This window comes from Epinephelus fuscoguttatus, linkage group LG8 (genome assembly GCF_011397635.1).
Source record: "Epinephelus fuscoguttatus linkage group LG8, E.fuscoguttatus.final_Chr_v1".
NCBI classification, from domain to species: Eukaryota; Metazoa; Chordata; class Actinopteri; order Perciformes; family Serranidae; genus Epinephelus; species Epinephelus fuscoguttatus.
The window spans coordinates 15,586,588-15,612,096 of record NC_064759.1 but is presented as its reverse complement, the minus strand read 5'-3'; the positions used below and the strand labels follow the sequence as shown (position 1 = coordinate 15,612,096).

The following is a 25,509-nucleotide window of genomic DNA, read 5'->3' as shown; positions in this document are numbered from 1 at the left end:
CTAGCTGTTGCACATAATGGAGCATTAAGCAGCTAAAGGGACAGATATTAAGTTAATATATGACTCACATTTATCAGCTGGACAAGATACCAAACATAAGAATTAAGTCATATTAAGACAATTTATTTATTGAAAAGCAACAAATGCTAGACAAACAGACATTAGACAATATGTAAACATGTTTTTAAAAAGTGCACAGTCATAGTGTCTTTGCATATGACATATTACATTGGTGCTCTGTCCAGATTGAAGGCAGCTGGAGGCAAAGTCTACCAACACTGCACCAATGCCTTTGATTTGCGCTGCTTACGGCCCAATCAATAAAACTTGGGAAAAAACAAGAGCCAATTTATGACCCAAATACAGTAGGACATAAAGGGGAGAAGTATTTTTAAAAAGTAACTGAGAAACAGCAGCAGATGTGGATCCAAAACCTCAGTCTTGGGTTTGGAAGAGCCCAGTGAACTATTGTCAAACCTTAAAGCATGTTAAACATGCCTCAAGTTGGATGCAATTACATCGAGCTGCGACAACTTCTCCAAGTTTTTAGCCACGACTGAGAGCTTTGACGGCATTACCTCAGACCTCTGGGATCGATTAACCTCGTAACGTTAGGTAGAAAACAGTAGCCAAAGTTAGCTAATGTTAGCTGGTAACATCAGCCTGACAACGGTGTCTCCATGTACACCTGGCCAAGAGCAAGATGGTAGTCGTTTCAGTCGTGGACCCAGATAACACAAAATAGTTATAGTCAGTACTCAAGTTGTAAAAAAAAAAAAAAAATCAGGGGGGGATGGTGGATTTTATCACATGGGGACATAAATTGTGCTGATGACAGCACAGAGGGTCTGCCATAGCACCACTGCTCTTACATAGTTAGGGTCAAATGCACAGGACAAGTGCAAAATCATTTCTTCTTCATCTTCTACTTGTGTCAACCGATGATACTAATAATAATCAAAGTCAATTTTGCTTTTAGAATATTGAATTATAGTGTATTTTCCAAAAAAGCAGTTAGTGGTATACGATCAAAACTGGTATCTAAGGGTTAATTTTTAATTGTGATTAATTAAATCATATAAATTAAACAAGAAACCCTTCATTAAAAAAATGAAAAAGAAATGTTGATCTTTACTGATACAAATACAAATATTGTAGGTTAAAATTCCCAACTTCAGGGCATGGAGTGCGAATTGAAACTTAAAACATAAAAACATATTAAAAATACAAATAATACAAAATACATAGGTCCAATTCTATGGCTGCCTACCCCACTCTCCCCTATCTCATAAAAGTTTCCAGAGATTTTCATAGTCATGCTTTTTGTTCTCATTATTTCTTGCCCTTGCTTGCTGGCCATAGTTATCCTCTATGTGAAGAAAACAAGCTCATTATGGTTTTGTTAGAATGACTGAGCAGAAATCTTATGCAAGCACATGACATTACTCTTCCAGTTGATTTTTAAGAAAACTACATATTTTCTTGAAAATGCCCAACATTCAAGTGTGGATTTAAAAAAACCCCACTGGAGATAAAATAGTTTTTGGGCTGAAAATAATTTCTCACCTTCCTTTTAATATCGCTGTTTAACCCTTTGGGCCCTTTACATTTAAGCTCATATCACAGTCATTATAAAGGCTACATGCACATGCTATATCTTGGGGGGGGGGGTTAGGACAATCTGGGCTAACCAGATTTGCCATCACCACGTCCTTCTATGTGCCTGTATTTTATAAATATTTTTCTATCAATGAAAACAAATACGTGCTACTAAATTTTTACATGTATCTCACCATAGCAAGTGGGAAGTACACATATTCTGCCATATATGAAGAGGGGAGACTCTCTGGAATCTGGCAATATAAGAACCGTGATGGTGGGACATTCTGTCACTTCACAGCTGTCCAAAACATGTGGTTTGTGCCAGGCGTGATTGCCAGCATTTTTTCATTATTGCAAGAAATTCGATTGACTCATTCACAAGTCAAAAATGTGTTTTATTTGAAAGAAACATGCAATATTTACATCTAAGATCAGAAAAATATATGAAGTGACTGATCTGTATAATGGATTGTAAAGAAATTTGTCAGGTTTTTATTTTGTAGACAATTGCTCTGTATTTTTAGCGTGATGGGATGACCTATGATGTGTGTGGTATCATCGGAAAGCTCTGGTCCTGCCCTTTCATGTGATATGCGTGTCATTTCTGTGCAACCCTGCATTCGCGAGTAATCCATCCAAGAGCAATGTGTGTGGAAAGCTGTATGAAAGCTTTGTTATAAATCATTTTAGTGTAATTTTATCATTTTTTTCGCTGTGAAAAAATTAGACTACCGACAAGTGCGTGGTCTTGTCGGAAAGCTGCGGTTCCGCTGTTTCACGTAACCTGAGTGGCTTCTTGCTACAACGCACGGTTGTGGAGAAAATCCATAGAGAAGAACAAGTGTGAATTTGGACGCACTATGTGTTGTTCAGGCGCCCTCTATAGGGCACAGGCATAACATCAACGTCACAGCTCGCTGAGATACGATATAAAAACATCTTTGCATGTGTGCTCTCGCCCACAGTATTTTATTTGATATACGTAAAACCAAAGTTAAGACTAAATGCTGAAATAGCAGTAATACCACATTCATTAAAAAAAAATGACACAAGGGATGGAAAGGGGGATGGCAGTTTTAGAAGGGGGATGATTTTGACCGTTTTTATTTCAAGGGGGATGCCATCCCCCCTCATCTCCAGTACTGGTTATAGTCCACTAGACACTAGAACACTTTAACTAGCTCACGGAGTAACATGAGTAGCATTAGGAGGTCTGAAGGACAAGGTAAATTCTAACAACGATAGTGTCCGACCCTTCTTTGTAGTCACCCTTCTCTATTTCAAATTCACGCACTATATGGGTTTTATCACTACCTTCCCTCCATCTAAATTTAGCGAGTCTTAAATCACATGATTGCAAACAAGCTATTATATTTGTGTAGAATCAAAATAAGAGAAAAACAGGGTCAGTTCCACAGTCTCAGAGCGGAAATATAACAAAAGAGCAAATTTACCCTGATCACAGTATTTATGACTCCTTCCTCTTGAGATCAGCAACAAGATATGTCTCGTTCTCCTCAAGGATTTTGTAGAAGACGTCTTTGCCGTCATGTCCTGCAGCTTTCAGGGCACCGCTATAGAGTTTCCTCATCTTCTCCTGAGTGGTTGGGATGGCACTGATTGTATCATACTCTTCTTGTTGGATTACCTTTTCACTCAGGAGATTATCCAAGATTGGTTTTATATTGCTCACTCTCTCAATCAGAGCACACTGGTGTTTATCCACAAAGTGCTCCCCTGAGGGCAGAAAAATCTGTTTAGGTAATATCTGGTGACATCAGTTCCTTTACGATTTAAAAGAAAGAGAGGGTTAATTTATTGCAAAGTGACACTCAAACCTTTTGAATACTGCAAACACCTGTCGAGCTTAAATGGTTTGTCGCTGTCGGACAGCCTAACATTCAAAATTTTATTGGTTTGAAGTAACCAGGTTACTGTAAATCCATGTAGACATGCAGCAGGTCAGTAATCAGATTGCACTATTTGAGCAGGTTGAAGATGACACACAGGCCTACACAAGCCTATCCTGACAGATTCTTCTGACATTACCAAGTATCAGAAATAGAGGATAAACACATTGTCGCTGTCTGTGACTCAGTGTCAGTACTGTACAGAGACAGAACATAAAAAGGAGAGGGCTCAGAGATTAGTGAGCAAAGCCGTAGCACTACACGGTTAAGCTCTGAGAATATGCATTTGGACTTGTGTTAGCGATTTTGTTGAGTTGCTTATTAGCAAAATGCTTTGAGTAATTAAAGTTAGTTATTGGAAAGACAGTGGAAGGAGTGAAGCAGTAATGCGCTGCCGTGGACAATGTGAAAAATACAACCTTGATTAAAATGTAAAATGTAATGTAATGAAAACAGAATGCAATTATTTGTGAATCTTTTGTGACCTATATTCAATTGAATACAGAACAGAGACAAGAAAATAAATATTCAGACTGGTAAACTGTATTGTATTTTAAATAAACACTCCTGACTTTGATGCAATGCAAAAATTTGCAATGCAAAAAAATTTACTTTGTGTTTACTGTGAACACATCACAGCGCAGCAGACAGACGGACAGACAAAACAGAGTGAAATCTAAAGTGCAATTCTTCTTAACACAAATCATTTAAAATATTTTACCTTGTAAAGGACCAGTGCTGCTTTGGTAGTCATCTGTAAAGATAATCCAGAGATAAGGAAATATGAATACGTAGCTGATTTACTGCCTTTTATCAATAGATGTCTGCTTCAATAATGATGTTCAATAAAATCCATGTGGTACTCAGACAGTGTATTTAAGTTCTTGTGGTATTATTAAAACTGACCTTTTCGAACTGTACAGGTCCACACTGGTTGATGATCATTTACTTGTTCAAGCTTGAGCTTGAAAACTTTGTCTGGATTTTCAATGAACACTTCAAAGAAATTTATGTTTTTATGTCTGAGCTTTAATGTCTGTAAAAAAAGAAAAAAAGAAAAAGATATGGTGATGGTGATATTTTTGAGCCAATAATCTTCTTTTTTTTTTACTTCACTGCATTTGCCTTTTTTACCTTCATTACAACAAACACAACATTAATTCAATCTAGTGTAGGAGGAGAGCACACAAGGAACACCTCAAATGCAAGCCAGGAAGCCCATCTCCGCCTGAACTAAAGCACTATTGATTTTTCAAAAATGAATTTTTTATTTGTTTTTTAAAGTACTTAAAGGATATGGCCACTTTAGAATGAAAATACAGACAGTACTTACTGACCCTTATGCCGACAAGAAGTCCAGTGTAGTTTTTTAATCCACAAGACTCGTTTGGGGTATTGGAGGATAACAGCTAGCCGGAATAACAGCTACACTTGAAGTGCAACTCCGCTAATGCATTTCAAAAACGTCAGAACGGCTCATCCGTCGTAATCCAAGTGCCCTGAAGCTGCAGCATGCAAAACTAACTTGAAAAGACGTAATTTACTCCACTTTTGTAGCATCATTTCTCACCGTGGTCAGTTAGCCTGCCCTGCAGGCTGTTGTGTTTACATGTGAACTCATGCGCCAGGGCACTTGGATTATGACGGACGAGTCGTTCTGATGTTTTTGAAATGCATTAGCGGAGTTTTATTACATTTTCAAAATGTGGGTTCCGTGCACTTCAAGTGTAGCTGTTATTCTGGCTAGCTGTTATCCTCTGATACCCCAAACGAGTTTTGTGGATTAAAAAACTACACTGGACTTCTTGTTGGCATGAGGGTCAGTAAGTACTGTCTGTATTTTCAGTACCCTACCAATCACTTCATGTCATGCTTGTTGTGCCTCTTTTGCTTCCGCAATGCCTGCATACTATTTAAAATGTCCACACTCGAGCAGCATGATGCCCCCGTCATTAGGTTCTGTGTAAAAATGCTAAGGCGACACAAAGAAGGAACTTTGTAGCGGCCAAAAAGCACAATCTTTGTATATAAAAAGCTTTTAAGACGTCATTGCTTTCTGGAAAACACAACTTATGAGTAGTGTCACAGTTTGTTTATGAGTAATAAATAAAAATGTTTTAGGACATTTCAATGTCTTTAACTAGACTGTTTCAATGTAAATTTCTCATGAGACAAGAATCAAAACATTTAAGTAAATTTGGATCATTTTGTAATGATTTTTCATTTCAAATCACAAAACATAGAGCAGTTATTCTTAAATGGTTTAAAACATACTTCAGGACAAATGTCTGCACTGTCCAAATCTGCTGTTAGGATGAAACGATCTTGCATTTTCAGGGACCTCTCTGGATGTGGCTTTTGGATAATTTTGTATCCACGGGATAACTCCCTCTTGTCCATTTCCTGTAAAAACACACCAAACTCTTAACACAAAGTTGCTACAAGGTTGATGCTGTGTTGTATATTAATCAAGTTATTGACTGTGCCATTCTGTGTCTTATTATGATTGGTATTGATGACAATAAGTTATGAAATAACCTGTTGTAGACCCGGATCACATGGGATCAGATAAACATGGAGAGTGAGGAATGCTGTGTTGGTCTTGTATATCAACACATTACAGTGTATTTTCACCAACAGGCCAGCTTTCATCAGGACCGCTCTTGGAGAGAAAACTGGTTCAGACAGCTTGACATGGGACGATGTGACCTCAGACACTTTTTCCACGACATCTCCACAGTCATCTATGTGTAGGACTACAAACTTGTCTAATATTGTAGGGTTGTCATCTGCACAAAATAAAAGCACACACAGTAAGTGAAGAGAAAAGGATTGTGTCAATTTTTGTACACATGCTATAAGATATGAATAGAAAAGTTAGTTTTTATTTTATTATTTTCTTTATGTCCACTTACCTATGCAGATCCAGTGTGGCAGGTACACTACATCTAACTTCCCAGCAATGACTGTGATGTCCATCAGGGGACCTGCAGCCATGTACTGCATGCTTTCTATCCTTTCTATAGGTCCTTCCCAAGAGCAAAACTGGTACTTAAAGCTGACCTTTTCCTTACAGATCCAGCGCAAGCCGGAGACACTGCATTCAAAGTTTCCTGCTTCAGACTGTAGGCTAAATGTGAATGAAAAGAAAACAAGCGAGTTTGTGTCTATGCACAAAAATACTGTATTAGGGTCACAAAGGAATAAACGTAAATCTCAAGCGTATTAGCCTTCAGTTTATTTGGTGTTAAATCTATTGCCACTATAATTGTTTTATTGCATTAGTAACCAGTAACAGCACAGAGAGATTTTAGATTCCCTTCTGTGAAACCAAGCTTGAAGGTTTCATCCTATCTACAGGCAGCCTTGTCACTCACAGCAGCCACGCCCTTGATCATGCGTAATTATAAACCTTAATTTTTTTTACAGGCGTGTGTTATTTAAAAGCTCACCAGAACATTTTTGTACCAGGCTGTAAACATATTTATTTCTGCTGAGAAGTTGGGCATTTTAACATGGGGATCTATGAGGATTAACTCCCTTTTGGGGCCAGTCTCAAGTGGCCATTTGAGGACCTGCAGTTTTTGGCACCTCTGTGTTAATCTCTATAAACAAATTCTGCATATATGTATACAGAATCTGCAGGCAATGGGACAGATTTTGGTATCAGAAGTGTTCTGGTTTCTGTTTGTAGTCCGTTTGTAGTCCAAGTAGTATTGACCAAAGTCAGATTTATAATGAGACAGTGACCAATGTATGTGGGTCTATCATATGAAACAAAATGAACAAAAGCTGAAATTAGCACAACAGATGGATTGGTGTGCGAATAAGTCACTATGATGGACACAAATTAATACACTGGGGCTAGAGGACCCATCTGCTGGTTTCCAGTGTACCGGTCAGCTACAACAGCACTAGAGAGAGTTATGCACAAGACGGTGTGCAGGTGTTGCTCTACCACTGTAGGGGACGTGAATATAACAACATACAAAACATAGTAACGCACATTCGATGGTGTCACCTAGATGTGTCAATCACCAGGATGAGGAACAAACAAACCAGAGTTATCAAATTATCTGCATTCATCTGCAGATATAGAGATTAGCTGAAATGATGGGTGCACAGAGGAAGAAGTCTTGATTTGGATATCAGCTTACTATACCAGATAATAAGAGTGGGGTAAAAATCTATTCAGCACAGTATCACAATATTTTTGTGTGGCAATGTTGTATCGTCACACAGTGCCAAGTATTGATATTTTTTCATTATGTAAATCATTAATATTACAAATGAGCTTTTGGTAGTCTACAAGAATATATAATCATTATTACTAGATAAATTTCGCTTCTGCAAAAAAGTGGCTGAAGTGAGATGAACAGACTGAAAACTTTTTCTTATTAGATAAAACGGATGTTGACAAACTTTGTTTTTGGGGACATAATTTATAAATCACAATATATTTTATCACAACACTCAGCATATGGCAACATATTTATTATCGCAATAATATTGTATCGTGACTTAAGTATCCTGATACTATCATATCGTGGATGCTCTGGTGATTCCTACCCCTACCGAATAATAATAATAATTCGCCCCCAGAGGCTCATCGTCATCAGTCTGGTTCCTGACATTGCTTCAGCATGGGCTTCATTTTTCAGCCCCAAACAATGACGCTTAGCTGTGATGGAACACTTAGGATCTTATATTTACCTGTAAGTTGAAGCCTTGTCTGCATCTGTACTGTTCACTTCAGGTTCAACTTCAGTCCAGTCACTGGAGTCCTGCTGCAGAGGACAGTCATTTTTACAAAGAAGTGAAGATGTGTCTTAGTAACATCACATTAACTGATAAAATAAATGACTGAATGACAAATAAACTCACCTGAAGAATAGCTAATGGGGATCCTAATAAACTAAATTAAACTAAACAAATGAATGAATGAATGTAAGGAATTACCATAATGTTTCCACAGTCCTCAAGCTCCAAGCTTCTTGAAGGCCCTTGTGAAGACACAGAAGATTAAACTACATGTTAAGTTGATAAATAAAACCGCATAACTTTGCATTTGTTTTGCATCATATGCTAGATAGTGCTGCTCAAACATGAGAGCAATATGTAACAGTAGGTTAGGATTGTAATGTACAGTAATGGGTGTTGATGTTGCAGTCATTCAGTGTGTTTACGTGCACTGTAGTAACCAGGTTACTGTTAAGCTGTGTATACATGCAGCAGGTCAGTCATCAGATTTATCCCCAACTTCCAACCGTATTTGGGAACGATGGCTTTCTTTAATTATTATTTAGATATTTTTTCTTTGCATTTTTTGCCTTTATTGGACAGATGACAGTGTGCAGGCAGACTGGAAGTCTGGGACAGTGAGAGAGGGGGGTCCAACAGATGGAATCAAACTGTGGATGTTGTGGTTACATTGCATGCTGTAACCATTTGGCCATCAAGATGCTCCAGCTTCCTTCTTTTTATTTGCAGTGGGGATAGAAAATGATGTGTTGGTCCTGACTGTTTTTTGTTTTTTTTTTGTGGTGTGTGTCCATGTTGGAGCAAACTGTCAGTGCAGTAAGTGACAGACTGATGGCCTCATCTGCTTTCTGTGTAGCATTCTGTGTTCCACCTCATTGACTGATGAAAATAGATTTGTCATCATGATGTTGAGGGGCTGGCCTTATGTAATTCTAGTCTGCGTGCTTATCTGCCCTCTTCCAACTTTTGCAGGACATCAGCTGCACTGGCCCTGGGTCAGTGCTGTTTTGCAGCTAGAGAGAATATGTCTCAAGCTTGGTTTTTGGGTGTCGCAAAGATGGCCGTTCAGATTTCTGGGACTTGGGAAGCTACTGTACGTAGACCTGATGAGTGAGCTAAATCTTGCCTGTATCCTAAACATATTGGGCTCTAGTTTCGCAGACCGGGCGCGGCGGAGGCGCAGTGCACCTGCGCTTCGCAAACTGGGTGTGGCCAGGCGGATTTTGTAAGTCTGGAACACCGTGCGCCCTGGCGCAGCTACCCCTCTATCTCACCTCCGTCCCTCCTACCTGCGCAAGTCGGAAAGAGGGAGGAGAGAAGGCGTGGAGTGGGTTTTACACACATCACACCAATCAAATGAGCCCCTCTCCTCGCCCTTAAATGCGCCGCGCGAAGGCGTAATGAGACTCAATTCGCCATGGCAGAAGAGAGCAGCAGCGTCAGACGGCCAAACTCTTCTTCTTCCAGGAGGAAACTGATGTTTTGGTCCGGGAGGTCTGCTCGCAGTGTCCAAATATACAGAACTGCTAGCAGACCTCCACGGGCTGATGATGCAAAGGTAGCCTGGGAGGAGGTCAGCACAATTGTAAATCAATGTTGTGTTTCTCTCGTGCACGCGTGTGCGCGCGTGCGCACGCTCTCTCTTTCTCTCTCGCAGTCTCACTCTGTTTCTTTTCTTTTGACTTTTCTAAGATGACAGATGCTGAATATATACTCCCTATCTGATGCTGTTTGTGGTTGGCTGAGAGGGATGTGAACTCATTAGTTTGCAGCTGTGTGTTGGGTTTCCATTACGCGTGCCAAACGTGCCAAACGGTGCCAATCCCCTTTGATCTGACATCAGATGTGACGAGACAGACGATATAAAGATACATTTATGTGCTGATTGCAGATAGTTGCATTGAATAGTGTTTTTTTGGGTATTTATTGCATTGTTAATGTGCCTGACATTCTGGAAACCTGCCTGTGAGGTTTTGATGACGTGTGCGCACTGTCCGCTGGTCAGCCAAACTTCGGCTTACACCGGCTGCGCTCCGCCTTCGCTGACAGTAGACGTGGTTTCAGTTGGCAAGCTTTTAGCACACCTTCGGCGAAGCCTTTTGGCACGAAACTGTCACTGCGCCAAGCTGCATCTGTTGACACCTCCCCCTGCTGCGCCGCCACACCCATCTCAGCGCACCTTGGTCTGCCAAACTACCAAACTGAGCACGCCTCGGGTTGTGTTGCTCGAAACTAGCTCTGCGCGGGGTTTGCCACCCTGCGCTGCGCCGGGAAACTAGAGCCCATTGTCTCAAGTTATAGCCCTGTTGGTGACTGTCTCCCAAGTTGTCCAGCTCCCTTGTTGCTGTGCTTCTCTTCCTTCATGTTGGCCACTTCTTCACCTCCCTGGCATTCTGCACAGATGAATTTCTAAGCTCAAACACCAACCTAACTTGTCCTGCCTGTGGACAGTTGCTGCATTAGGCATTAGTATAAGCATCACGCATCAGTTTCCCTGGGAGGTAGTTACGGCTGATGTGGTGTTATTGCATCGCTGTCTGCTCCCTCATTTTTTCATATCTCACATTACAGTTTGAAACCAAGCAGATTTACCTTGTTACTATAAATATGGAAATCTATTAGACGTGTAGCGTGTATTTGCTAGATACTCCTGAAAAACTCGTGGATGATGCCATCTCTGCTGTCAGCGCAAGGCTTTTTGTCCTACGAGGCCACCGTCACTTACCCGACGGGAGGGGTGAGCAAGTAAGCGCGAGTGAGCGCTGCAATCTAGAATTTGACCGCTGATGTCACTGTTACTCACCATTTTAACACACTGAGGCTTTAAGTAAAAAAATCAAGTAAACATTTATGAGACATATGATTGTGCAATGTGGCAGTTTTTGTCTTCTTCATCTTACCTTTGAGTCCTGAGCTGGTTTCTGACAACCTCTCTGTGAGATCTCTCCTGTTCATCTTCATTAAAACCTCCCTTGTCACCTCCACAGACAGCTGGCTGTCGAAATCCACTATCAGCTTCAACATGCCAATTCTGCTTGCTGTCTCCAATCTCTGTGTGGAGAATTTTGGGAGGCTTTTCTTCATTCTGCTGTGCTGTAGGACATGCTTGAAGTACCTGAGCTCCCACTCACTTAGATCTTCCAGTGTTTCCAAAAGTTTCTCCATTAGTGGTGTCATGGTGACTTCCTGGTGGATAGAAAGTAGTCGGAGAACATTTATGTCATAGCTCCACTGTAGTAACAATACATTAATTTATTTGTAACAACTAATATTAACCACATAAGGCAAAATGATAAATTAGTGAGACTGAATTTTAAGGTGACTATAAAAACAAAGACCTTCCATGTGTTCATTTCTGTAGCTTCATCACAATACAGTGGCCCTCATTTACAAAATAAACGTATGACAGAAACCTGGGCATTCAGTCATTTCCACGCAAAAGTTTGCATTGATCAATGTGGACGTGAGCGGAGGCTACGATCAAATCTCACATCACGTCTCAACTCACGCACAGAAAATCAAGCTGAGTTGGATCATTTTTATTAGATCATATTATGAAGGGCATATTAAGTATTTGCAGCCACAGTAATAACTTAAAAATGTAACGCTGCCAAATGGACGCAGTCTCTCTATCATAGCTCGCAGTTGCCTGGCTCTGTGTTACTGACGAAAGGCCGAACACCACTAGTGCCCAGCTCTAATTTATCTAAAACTCTTTTTTTAGCTGTATTATGTCTCTCCATGCCGTAAACTAAACCAGTATGTATTATATTTAAATGACGCTTCATCATTTGAATCAGCAAGACCCTATTTTAGATGATTTCTGTGTTTGGTTCTGTGCTGGTTTGTACATTAGATTGATAAATGAGGGCCAGTGTGATCCATTTAATGCTATAAACTGGTTATCAGTAACTGTGCTTTAATGACTGTCTCTAACTCTCTCTCTCTGTGCAACCAAAAGCAGGAACGATCCACCTGATCACATGTTCTCATTGCTTTTACAGCAGATGTGATGTTTCTGGTTTACAAATGTTTTCCACCTCTTTACTGTTAAGATGAGGATCATTTTCAATCTGTAAAAATTCAAAGAAAGCTGTGTTCTGTAAAACGTGTCTGATGTGATATTACTCACTTTCTGGAGCAGTTCAGATGGCTGTTTCTCTGAAGAGAAGGAAAAAAATAATGACTCTTCACAGATTCAGAATCAGACTATAAACAACTTAAGTCAGATTTAGTTGCTTTTGAATTAAAAACCTAATGGAGGATTAATCGCAAAATATCACTAGAATGGACTTGGATCTGACATCATAAAAACAGAATGAGAGAGGTTGGACACCATATCATTAACACCCATTAAATCTAAAGGACTACAATACAAAAGTCCTGCAACAAACACTACGTTTATAAAGATTATAATGTCTGGAATGTATCAAAATATATAATCTACAAAGCTGTCAAATTAAGATATTCAGTGTCAGAAGTGTTGATTCAAGTTCAGTTGCTTTTAAAGAAAATAAAATACAAAGAATTCACTGCTGCAAAACTGACAGTAAAATCTACTCAGTCATGACATCATGAAAATCAAAGAGGTTGAATTCAACTCAGTGATTTCTGCAGTCCAAGTAATAAATGTGGTGTGGTTGTGTCGCTGTCTGCTTTCTAATTTTTCAGATTTCTTATTGATTAAATAAAGTTTGAATGCAGCTTCACTATGAAATCTAAAATGTATTTATTAAACATTTATGAGAAACATATGACTGTGTAATGTGGCAGTTTTTGTCTTTTTTCTCTGACCTTTGATTCTTGAGCTGATGATTGACAACCTCTCTACTAGATCAGTCCGGTCCATGTCCATGAAAACCTCCGTGGTCACCTCCACAGACTGCTGGCCACAGGTCTGGACCATCAGATCCACCAGTGTGTCTGTACTGTCTGCCCACTGTAATCCGCTCAATGGGATGTGTGGAAGACCCTTCTGGAACTGCGTAAACCGCAGCAACCACTTGAATTTCTCGATTTCCTTCTTACTCAAATCTTTCAGTGTTTCCAAAAGAATCAGTTTCACAGCTGCCTGAAAGATTTAAAGGATGCATTAAGCAAATGTGTCAATTCTGAAGTGGCATTCTAAAACATCTACTTCTTTGCATTTCATCAGTGTCAGTATTTTAGACCTGGATCTTTTAAGACTTTCTCTGTATGATCACTCAAGACAAAGATACAGTTGGTAATAAATATTCTGTTGATTACGTTTCCCTCTTTTTCTTTACCAACACATTTTTTTATGTCTATTCATTACTTCAGCAGCATCAAAGCAAAAGACGATTCCCTTCACACTTTTACCCCTTAATACCTGTAAACTGATTACTACCACCTGATCTAACATAACATTGTTTCTGTAACTCAAAGAAACTTTTTACTCTACTTGAAAGTAAGTATTTTATTTTCATAGTTAAAAATCTGAATAAGATAACTTAGCAAATAATAGATATTAGATATTTAGATATGTATTGTTGCTTCATCACCCACTGGTTTGTAGACTGCTGTTTTGAAGCCTTGAGTTTGACATTTCAGGTGTTGCCAAATTGGCTTTTTGGAGTCAGAAGTGACCACATTTGGATGAGAGGGTGGAGCTGTGGAAAAGTGAGGGATGGATCTAAATTACAGACGACAGCAACGCATCGCACCCAGCCTGTCACTCAAGCCACCCCATCGTTAAAAATGTGCAACTTTAAGCCTAAAAAAAAAAAAAAAGTAAACAAGTGAGTTCTAAAAAATCCATCCCACATACAATTGTTGTGAATGTTGAAATTAGCTACAGAGACCAAAGCTGTTTTTTTTTGTGTCAGGCTGTAAACATGTTTATTTCTGCTGTAACATTGGCTTCAATTCTCAGCCCCAGAGGTTGCTGGTTGATATTTTGCATCTAACTTTATGAATTCAAGGTTTATTTCAACCAAGAGGGTTTTTGAGAGACTTATTTTGTGCCTATTGTCAGACACTTGTAATTAACAATCTGAGCCTGTCAGTGGCAAAAACAAGCACTTACAGTGGATGTAAATCGACAGTTGCTTTTGCCACTGTTATCTGCAGCGGTCCGCTCAATACCGAACCACTTTCAAAAATTGTTGTTCCCATTAGTCACTTAAAGGAAAATTAGGGTCCAGGTTGGAAAACACAGAAGTTACCCTTCGACTGTGAGAACCATCAAGTTTAAAACCTTCGGTTTGATTTGTATCATCATTCATGATGTTCAGGATGAGGATGGTTTTCAACCTGCATCTACTGAATGAAAGCTGTGATGTGTAAAGTTAGACTCACTTTCTTCAACACTGCAGGTACATGTTCATCCACTGAGTGTGCCTCTGCAGAGAAAAGACACTTACAATGACTCAGAGGATTAAACTCTAACCTAACAGAGAAAGTATGATCGACTTTAAAAAGACTCAGGTAACTCAAAAGTAAATATAACAAATTCACAATATCATAAACACTTTCACAGTCGAAAGCAATCCAACACAAAAGTCCTGCAACAATTACTTAACTCATTAAAATTATAACACTTTGTGTGACTGTTATTGATTTAGTTATGATTCAACTGATGATTTATTGATCCCTGCTTTGTTTTATTTCTTCACATTTGTGATGATAGAGTGTGTACACAAGCAGATTTACCATTTCCAAATTATGAATCATAAAATGTATGTAATATGACAGTTTTTACCTTACCTTCGAGTTCTGAGCTGGGCTTTGACAACCTCTGCATCAGATCAATCCTGTTCATTTTCTTTACAACCTCCCTGGTTAATGGCACAGACTGTTGGCTGTGGGTCTGCAACATCACATCCACTATTTCTGCTCTGTCGTTTGTGAGGCCAAACTCCGGTGAGACATCTGGGAGGTCCTTCTGGGAGACAATCCACTCCAGAGACCACTTAAATTTCTTGAGCTCCTCGTCACTCAAATCATTCAGAGTTTCCAAAAGCAGCTGTTTAACAGCTGCCATTGTTGCTACCTGAAATAATCAATACATTTATAGGACATATATTTAATCCACTGGGACAATTACAAATGTGTTTCTTTGCACCACATCAGTGTTTATGGAGATGTGAGTGTTACTGGCAGATAACATAGCATATTGATCATTTGGTGACTGCTGTTGTTGGTGACTTCTTCCTTTTAATTCTGATGAACTTGTTAATTGTTTTTCCTTTAATTTACAGGCTTTTCACAAAAAATTAAATGAGTCACAGTGGCTCAAAAGGATATTTATATTTTTTATGTTCTATATTTTGTTTAATGCTTTTCTGAAAAATGTTAAAAGTACAATAAATTGATGTTTCTTTTGGATAAAGTTCTCTTCACTGTTGTTGGGATTCACTAGACGGTAGATGATTTGTCATTTGTTCAAATCTAAACTGGACATGTAAAGGCTTTTTCCTCTGGGTCTTGCCATCTGAAATGGTAAGATACCTCATGTTCACTGTTCTTCAAACAAAGGAAAGCCATTTGGCCCTTATCTCCACAGGATGCCTCATTCTCACACTTAAGTGAGAGACCAGTTTACAAACCTGATAGGGCACTACTGATAAAGGGATCTGTCACTCTGTGATGTCACCAAGGAAACTTTGGAAAAGTCCTGCTCTCTCCTAATGCCATTACAGCCCTGTTCAGCATCTCTCACTTGCCTTTGCCTAAGCTTGGAGCAGATCTTGTAGCTTTTGTAACATTATTGGCTAGACATCCAATACTAATGAGATGGAAATGACCAACACTGCCTTCCAACACTTTGTGGAGAAAAGAGATTCTCAGAAAGAAAATGACTTTTCCACTTATCCCTGAATAATAACCTCCTGAATCTTGTCTGTTTTTGTACCCATATCTTTACTTTTACACTGACATTTTGAGCAAGTTTATTGTTTAATGTAACAAGTGTAATATGACCAATGACCAGTATGACCAAACTGAAAGTTTTGTTTGTTTGTTTTTATTCTGTGTGGGTTCTAAGTTTTTGTTTGTTTGTTGGTTGGTTTTCTTTTGTTCTGCACAACTATTACATCGAACCGTCACTCACAAGTGCTTTAACACCATTATAAATTTATATGTAAAAAAAAATATCAATAAACAAAGTTCATAGAAAATGTTCAAGACGATGATGATTTTTAACCTGCATCTATTTAATGAACGCTGTTTTGTATAAAGTCAGACAGGTGTGACATTACTCACTTTCTGGATCAGTGCAGATTGGTGTTCACCTGAGGAGAAAAGTAGCAAAAGTTGTGAGTGACTGATCAAACATCTACCAATAAACATTGTTATCAGGCCATTATGCTTTGTAAAAAAAAATTAAATTGGTAATATTACACTGAAACCAGCTCAACAGTCATTTTTGCCCCCTCTGCCTAAATATTTTCATATTTCATATTAGCCATGAAATATATTTTCTATCAAGAGAGTGATTCTTATTTTCTCTACATCATAAATCTTAATATTTATAATTGAAGGAGAAGAAAACATGGTTTATAAACTAAAGACACGTGTTAAAGACCAGTTTTGTTCTTCATTTTCTTACTTTTGGGTCCTCTGCTGCTGTCTGACAACCTCTGCACCAGATCAGTCCTCTTCATCTTCTCTAAAACCTCTTTGGTCGTCTCCACAGACTGTTGGCCATAGGTCTGCACCATTAAAAACACTGTGACCTGCCTGTCTTCTATCTCCAGCAGTATCAATGGGATGTATGAAACGCATCTGTCGAAGTCAGTCTGACTCAGGAGGATGTCCCTGAACTTCCTGAGCTTCGTGTCACTCAAACTAGCCAGTGTTTCCAAAAGCAGCTCTATGACAGATGTCATCATCTCCACCTGGTAAATTCAAAGGAAATGTTCATGGGGTAAAAGTGCAATTTGTCAGCAGGGATGATTACAGATTTTTCTTTAGAGATGTGGATGAGGTAAGAGTTCATCAGTTATATCACATAAAGTAATGATACAATTCATAGTATTTGTCCAACTGATCATACAATGTTGGACAGAAGTGACATTACTCACCGTCTGGACCAATGCAGGGCAATGTTCATCCATACAGTGTTTCTCTGAGGACAAAGGAAATATGAAGGAATGATTGATTTAACATCAGGCTTTATAATCAGACAATGTCTAACTATTACAATTCTAATATCAAGGACTTATATTAGAACTGGTACAATGAACAAAAAAACAAAAAAAAAATCAACTTTAATAATTCATTCATTAAGTAATGCATGCTTGTATGTTTTTTTAATTTGATCAAGACCTGTAAAATTTCAGCTTATGAACATTAGTTTCATTCCAAATACAGAAATTTCAATTGTTTAATGCCTTTGTAATTTGTGATGATAGTTTTCTATTTCATTGAATTTTAGATAAACCCACTGTGATTCAGCAGTATCGAGTGTATTTTTCTGTAACTACAGAACACCCTTGTCTGGTTTATTTATTTTATAAGTCTATGGGAGGTGCACGTCAGGTTACAGCTCTACAAAGTATTGCTGGAGAACTTGTGAGTGAGTGGGGCAGAGCTGTGAAGAGATTGTGAAAGAGGAGAGATGCACACTGGTTTGTAACATATAAGGCAACCTGACCCTTTATCGATAAAATGGTGTTGCCTAAATTTATACTTTGCTTGAAAAGATATCGATATTGGTTGATAATTTGTTGAAATCTAGAACTTGTTTATGGAACCAGGACTTAGGAAGGGAGGATATAAATTCCAAGTGGGTACAATGTTGGAATATAACAAGAGATATTACAGTCAATGAAAATTTACGTTTGATTCAGTATAAAATAATGTATAGAATAAATTGTACCAGGGATAAAATGTATAAGTATGATGGAAAGGTTTCAAATGGCTGCTTAAAGTGTGGAACCCCAGACTCTCTGTTTCATGCGTTCTGGGAATGTTATAAAGTTCAGAGGATTTGGTTGGAAGTGGAGAATTGGTTATCTGAGGCTCTTGGTACGAAGCTTCTTTTCCATCCATCGTTTTGTATTTTGCAAGATGTTTCAAATAATAATATGCATTTTCCACAAAAATGGATCATTCTTTTCTCATCTTTGATATTAAAGAAACTTATTCTACAACATTGGAAATTTACATATCCTCCCTCTCTTAGTCACTGGAAAAATGAACTGTCTTTTTATTTGAACATGGAAAAGCTTATAGCCACTGAAAAAAATAAAGTGACTCAATTTGAAAACACATGGGGAAAAGTATCACAAGTGTTGAGTTCATAAAGTTGTATGTTTAACAAATGGGTTTAACTAATATAGTATTCTGGTTCCTCCTACGGTTTGAGTATGAATTATCTGTGCTGATGTTATATTTAATTTATGCAGTAGGATAAATAAATAGCATGGCTTAAAACAAGGGACATCGATTAAACTGTTGAGTAAAGTTAATTCGCTGGATGATAGAGATTAATGTAATGATAAAGGACATGAAATTAGGAGGTTGAGCTTGTTTGTTTTCACTGGGTCTGTTATAAATTTGTGTTGTGTTTCTATTTTTTTTTGTGTAATTGTTTTGTTTGGTTTTGTTTGTGTCTGGGTTTTTGTTTGTTCTTTCGTTTGTTTGTTTTCTCGTTTTGGATGTTTTTATTATAATCGTGTATCGTGTATCAACCGTGAAATTTTTGTTGTTTGAGAAATGAAAATAAAATAATTATACAAAAAAAAAAGATATCAATATATCGTAAATAGTTGTTGTATCGCCCAACCCTACAAAGAATATTTTTTAAAGAAAAGGTGTTGAGAAACTTTTGAAAACACACAAACTTATAAAAAAGAACCAAAAGTACTTTTTAGATAGGAATTGTGCAAATTTGCAGGAAAGCCCAATTAGTCTTTTTTCAGCATTGATAGTATAAAAACAAAATCGGGGAGTGCGGCAAAATGACGCCTACCTACTTGTGTTTATACAAAATGTGCTTTTTTTCGGGGCAGTGGGGGGAGTGAGCAAGTAACAAAACGTGTAGCTCAGCGTGTGATGTGAACAGTGACATGGGAGGGAAGCCGCGGCTGGTCAGTCCTTCGGCGATTCTCTCGTAAGTCGGCGCGTTCTTCATCGTTCCTGTCATCTGACGGTTAATGGCCTCTTCGTTTGCAAGGGCAAGGACAGCGCGCAATTCCTTGTCTCCCCGGTTGCTCATCTTTACAGTGTCTGTCAGGTTTGTGTTTCCCTTTTGCTACTAGCTGCTGGCTAATTCCTGCTATCAACTGTTTCCTGTTTATCCACCGCCAGTGGTTCGCACATGCGGTGTCATCAACAGCTCCTCCCACAAGTCTTCAAAAGCCCCTCTCGTGGCGGAAGGTCGCCTCGGTCTGTTTAAACTTAAAGGGTTCTGCCAATATGTCTACCCTACGAGGCGGAAAATTGGGTACCTCGGATCAACTCGCCAATCCAGCTCTGTGTGTCTAAATGCTCGCAGCTTGCCGGCAAAACCGCCCAACATTCGCCGAAAATCTGGCAGTGTAAGAAGGACTTCTGTCTAATCTCACATTTAGTTTTTATTTTGTGAGCACAAGTAAATTTAGTTTGTCAGTTAATTTCACTGGGTAAAAAGCATATTCCTGTATTTTTAAAAAAAACAGATAAATAACTCTGTGAAGTTGATATTTAGTTTTTACATGAGACTGTGTTTGAGAGGTGTTGTTTCAACTCTTTGGTTGTTCTTGGGGTCATGGCAGGCCTACATGTTATTACTGTATTGTTTGAAACGACAAGCTGCTAATTTTGTAAGCATGTGTATTATCATTACGTACAAAGTTGCAGTTGTCTTCTTCAATCTTACCTTTGTGTCCTGAGATGGTCTCTGACAGCTTCCGCATCAGATCACTCCTGTTCATGTCCATCAAAACCTCCACGGTCACCTCCACAGACTGCTGACCGAACTTCTCCACCATCACATCCACCAGTTCATTTACATTGTAAGTCCACTGCACTTCTCTCCATGAGATGAGTTCAAGACTCCTCTGGAAGAACGTGAACTGCAGCAACCACTTGAACTTCTCTAACTCCCTGTCACTCAAATCACTGAGTGTCTCCAAAAGCCGCTCTTTAATAGCCCTCATAGTTGCCACCTGGAAAATTACAAGTAAATGTTTAATAGATTTATATTTTGGCTCCTGATCGATATCATTATTATTAGACTTTTATACTTTTACATTTGAATGTTGGAAGATGTGTTTTTCTACAAGATTACCTAAGGTACTGATACATTTGGTAATTATCTGATTGTTAGTGCAGAAGATGATTCCTTTTTTCTTCCACTCTTTAATATCTGTAACATGATTAATGTTCTTTTAATTTCATTTCCAGGCCGAAATCACTGGAGAGCCTGTAGAAATGCTGCTGGATCCTAGATCAATTGTAGACAAAGTTCTGCCGTCATACATGGTCAGGACATCAAATAGTCAGTTCACAGAAATATTTAGGGGGTCATATTGATAATGAGCTGAGCTGGCATACATGGGTGGGGAGTGTTTGTGCGAGAATCCACTTGCGCCTTGACTCCTAGAATCTTTCTTAGCTGTCGCCATTAGGCAGGCCACTATGATTTTATCAGACACTTCCCATGCTTTGAATTCTAATAAACTCAGGGAGGAGGAACAGGATCCCTCTGTTTAAACAAACACTCATTCGTCCCTCTCTCAGTCAAACTTATTAATGATCAAATGGAGGACAGACAGAAACATAGGAGGCCCCTAAGGTCTATGGTAAGCAGTTGATCTTATCTGTGGTGGCATGTTTGGAGTACTATGTACTGTAGCATGTACAGTATTTAAGTATGAATGAGAATGTGTGAGCATGTAAGTATGCAAGTGAATATGTGTCTGAATATTCAGGTAGCAATAGTATGCCCTGTAATTCTAATTTGCAGTGTCTAATTTGCACAGTACTTTACCACAAGCTAACGTTTTGCATGTGTCTTATTTAATATTTAATATCTTTACTGTGTTGTTCTATTGTATCTATTTAATGTTCTGTACTGTAATGTCTGATTTGACGCAGCAATGTCCCTTTATCCAAGATGATTTTCTCCCAAGGGAGACAAATAAAGTAATCTTGACCTTGACCCGTAACTCTTTCATTGTGCCGCTATAAGCTGAAATGAGCCACCCGATCTGAACAACAGATGTCGATGATGTCATGGCACTAACAGGTGGCGGCACAATGAAGATATTTTATCATTTTCTTGTTGAGCATTTGGTTTAAGTCTTTGAAAAACTGTTTAAAATACAATGACTTGATAATAGGAACAATAGAAACATTTTATTTAAATCACGAGTTTGGTTTAATTGATCATAATTAATATTGATATGAATTTAAACCTGCATCCTATCTAATAAAAGCTGTACTCTGCATGGTCAGACCGATATGATATTGCTTACTTTGTGGATCAGTGCAGACAGGTGTTCATCCACAGAGTGTTTTTCTGAGGAGAAAGAAAGGAAATAAAAACATGTGACTGACATCAGACTGTACTGCTGTAGGGAAAAACACATAGACGTCAGCACAGAATTACACTCCAACGTCAACAGATAATTTATCAGACATTTTGCCTCCTTACCCGAAATATTTTTCCATGCTCTACATTAGTCATAAAATATATCTTGTTCACCTGATGATGTGTATCTTTAAATGTCTACATCATAAATCTTATTATTAATAATGTGAAGAGAAGAAAACAGCTTATAAACTTAAAAGACACATGTTAAGGAATATTTTTAACATCTTTTTTAGTTTTACTGTCTTACTTTTGGATCCTGAGCTGCTGTCTGACAACCTCTGCACCAGATCAGTCCTCTTCATCTTCTCTAAAACCTCCTTGGTCGTCTCCACAGACTGTTGGCCATTATTCTGCACCATAGAAAACACTGTGTCCTGCATGTCTGCGGTCCTCAACAGCCTCCACTGGATATTTGAGAAGTGTTCGTAGATGCAAGTTTGACTCAGGAGGAAATTCTTGAACTCCTCAAGCTCCCAGTCACTCAAACCAGACAGCGTTTCCAAAAGCAGCTCTATGACAGATGATATGGTTTCCACCTGGTAAATTCATAGGAGATGTTCAGGGGGTGAAAGTGCAATTTGTCAGCAGGGATCGTCACAGATTTGTCTGTTCACATCTCATCAATGTCTACGTTTTAGGATTGTGAATGTGGTATCAGTTTCTGCACACAAAGTAATGATAATGATTTTTTGAATCTCAACTGTACTCACTCAATGCGTAATTTAATAAATAATTTAAATAACTAAGGATTTACTCACTTTCATGGCGTTCTCATACTCAGTTCTCTTGAGGTCATCGATTAGATAAGACTCATGTTTATTCAGGATTTTGTAGAAGGTCTCTTTTCCTTGAACTCCACTGGATGCCAAGGGCCCACTGAAGAGCTCCCTCATGATCTGCTGAGGGGTAGGCAGAGCCCTGATTTTTTCATAACTGTCTTGTTGGATGACATTTTCACTGACAAGCTCAGCTAGAATGGCTGCGGTGTTGTTCGCTCTCTGTATCAGTTCGCCTCGATGTTTATCCACAAAGAGCTTGTCTGAGGAAAGAGGAAAAAATGACTCCACAATGACCGACTGGAATTTCTGAAAATTTCATCTGAAGAGGTTTTATTGTAAGATACTATAAAACTTCTAATTTCAATAATCAAAGTGTAAATGACTTGACTTGTAAATGAGATTCATCAAATACAGACAATTAATTAATACATCTTTTAATTATGATATGACGTTTTCTTCAAATGCCATTCTGTCACATCTGAAGTTTTATGATGATAATTTGGGAAATACACTTTCTGTCTTTCCTGCCAAGAGTGACATGAGAAGATTGATACCAGTCTCATTTTTGTACACTAAATACAAAGCTAGGAGATATTTAGTTTAGCTTAGTTTGACAAAAGACTGGACCCAAGAGAAAAAGCGAGCCTGACCAAAGTGTTTTTTGTACCATTTAAAAAGGAACTAATGTGTTAACTAGAGCTTTAGAGATGCTGGTCGGCAGATTTTTCTGGAGTTTGGGCAGAGCCAGGGTAAGCATTTCTCTTTGCTTCCAGTCTTTATGCTAAGCGAAGCTAAAAGTCTCCTGACTCTAGTTCTTTTATTCTTAATGTACAAACACCAGTCGTAGTGATGTTCTCATTTAACTTAAGAAAGACATGCAAAAAGGCATACCTCCCCAAAGTCACACTATTAATTTAAATTCAATAATGCAACACTCATCACGTTTATTCATTGCTCTTGATCCTGAACTCTATTTAGACGAATTAGGCCTGTTTTAACCATACAGTAAATTAGGAAACAGGTTTTAAGGCTCAGACACAGCAAGCTGACATCAAAGAACTAGCGGTGACAAAGGGCAACTGTTGCTTGCCTCATGTCGCCTGTGTTTCGGCCAAAAAGAGGAAAGAGGAAATAACTCTCCACACCAGCAGGTAGGCAACAGATTTTTGACATTAACCTAACGCTGACCATTGGTTTGGTGTGTCAGGGGCCCTTATTGTCAGATTCTGGGTTTCTAGAGAATCTGATCAGTGACTGATTACAAACAGAGAACAAATAATTTACTGAGAAGACATCATACTACCTCTGCACCCACCTTCTGCCATGGTATCTACACCAGTTGCTCTGGCTGAAGGTTTCCCAGCTGAAACAAAATTAGAGAAAATTCAGAAGTTGTTTTACGATGGACATGACTGGAGTTGAAGCACACAGGCAGCAAACACAATGCTTTCTGTCATGGCATTGGGGAAAAATGCAGGGCTAATATAGATTAAGACTTTGTCTCTTAAATGCTCCTGCTTCACCAAATTTATCCTCAAGGCCAACCTCACATTCACTATTATTCACTATCTTTGTGTTTTTATGGTGCAGTGTCGAAAGAAAGACTATAGAAATAGTTACGTAGTTTTGTAGAGAAAAGTACATTTCTAACACATGAACAGTAGCGTGTAAAAATGGGTCCCAGTTATAATTTTAATTACCTAGCAGACTAAACTACTATATTTATGAGTGTTTTTAACCAATGTAAAGTGTCTTTGAGCACCATGACAAGGGCTCTATAAATAAAATGTATTATCATCATCATTATTATTACTACTACTACTATTATTATTATGTAAGGTACCCCAGCAGCCCTACTACCAGCGGTCAGAGAAAGTACTCAGATCTTTGACTAATGTAAGGGCACACACTGTAGAAATACTCTGTATTAAGTCATTAAAATCTAATAATATATAATTATTGATGCTTTAATGTAAGATAAGATAAGATACACCTTTATTGATCCCACAAGTGAGAAATTCCAATGTGCATATCTCTTTAATGTTGCAGCTGGTAAAGATGGAGCTAATGTTAGCTAACTGTTAACGTTACTTTACTGCTGGGTAGCTTAATCCATAATAATACATCATTGATCATTAATTGATATACACACACACACACACACACACACACACACACACACACACACACACACACACAGTGTCTCTCGTTGAACGTCGTCTTTGCTGTTTCTCTAGTTTCTGTTTTAGTAAACTGTCTTGTCAAAGCACTTTAGCAACTTTAGCTAGCAACCTGTTGTTCACATACTGACGTTAGTTACTGTACGTTAGCTCAGTTAACCGTTTACACATGAATGGAGCTCAACAGGAAGTTGAAACCATAAAAGTGAAAGCAAAGATACTGGATTATCCACCGTCTTTGGTGAAAGTAAGAGTTAAAGTAAGTTGTACAAACCGTTTTAAAACAACTCGTATCTTCAGCTGTCAGAGATGAATCCGTCCATTTTTTTTTATGACAGCGGTATATCATGTCTCGTTGAGTTGACAGGACTTGGGGTCGAAGTGTGTCCCTCCCGTTGGAGAGACGTTTCCAGTGGTGCCTTCCTCTCCAACTGTAGGTCTCCTCGGTGGTTGGGGTGAGTGCTGACCGGTGCTGATCAGACGGACGACAGGGGGCGGTAACACAACTTAACTGCAGAGACATGCAACAGGACGGCGCAGAAGAAGAAGGCCCAGGAAGTCAACAACAAGCTAAACACACAGGTGACAGGTATGTACTGTGATTTATGACAGTAAAATCAGTATCTAGTTAGCTTCAGCTTTGTCATGATCTCAACCTTCACGTTTTTAAAGAGCCTTAATAAAACTCTGCTTTTTTGTTTTGTTTTGTTTTTGTTTTGTAATTATAGCAGCTC

General features: G+C 38.6%; 1 protein-coding gene across 2 annotated transcripts; it reads right to left on the bottom strand.

Annotated features, from left to right (window-relative positions):
* Positions 1-15: 15 nt before the first annotated feature.
* LOC125893087 (uncharacterized) lies at positions 16-25,255 on the bottom strand. 2 transcript variants are annotated; one of them, XM_049583572.1, is made up of 22 exons: positions 25,050-25,255; positions 23,899-23,958; positions 22,575-22,855; positions 22,064-22,352; positions 21,698-21,741; positions 20,098-20,386; positions 17,318-17,361; positions 16,843-17,131; positions 16,497-16,525; positions 15,000-15,285; positions 14,592-14,635; positions 13,068-13,344; positions 12,406-12,434; positions 11,174-11,459; positions 8,472-8,515; positions 8,226-8,299; positions 6,428-6,642; positions 6,051-6,301; positions 5,787-5,915; positions 4,419-4,548; positions 4,234-4,266; positions 16-3,339 (listed from the first exon to the last, which is right to left on the bottom strand). In XM_049583572.1, exons 2-22 carry the CDS (start codon positions 23,918-23,920, stop codon positions 3,071-3,073), a joined length of 3,354 nt encoding a protein of 1,117 aa, XP_049439529.1. In that variant the 5' UTR covers positions 23,921-23,958; positions 25,050-25,255; the 3' UTR covers positions 16-3,070. The 2 variants fall into 2 exon arrangements, with proteins under 2 accessions (XP_049439529.1, XP_049439530.1); XM_049583573.1 differs by having other exon boundaries at positions 23,911-23,958.
* Between the last annotated feature and the right edge of the window lie 254 nt (positions 25,256-25,509).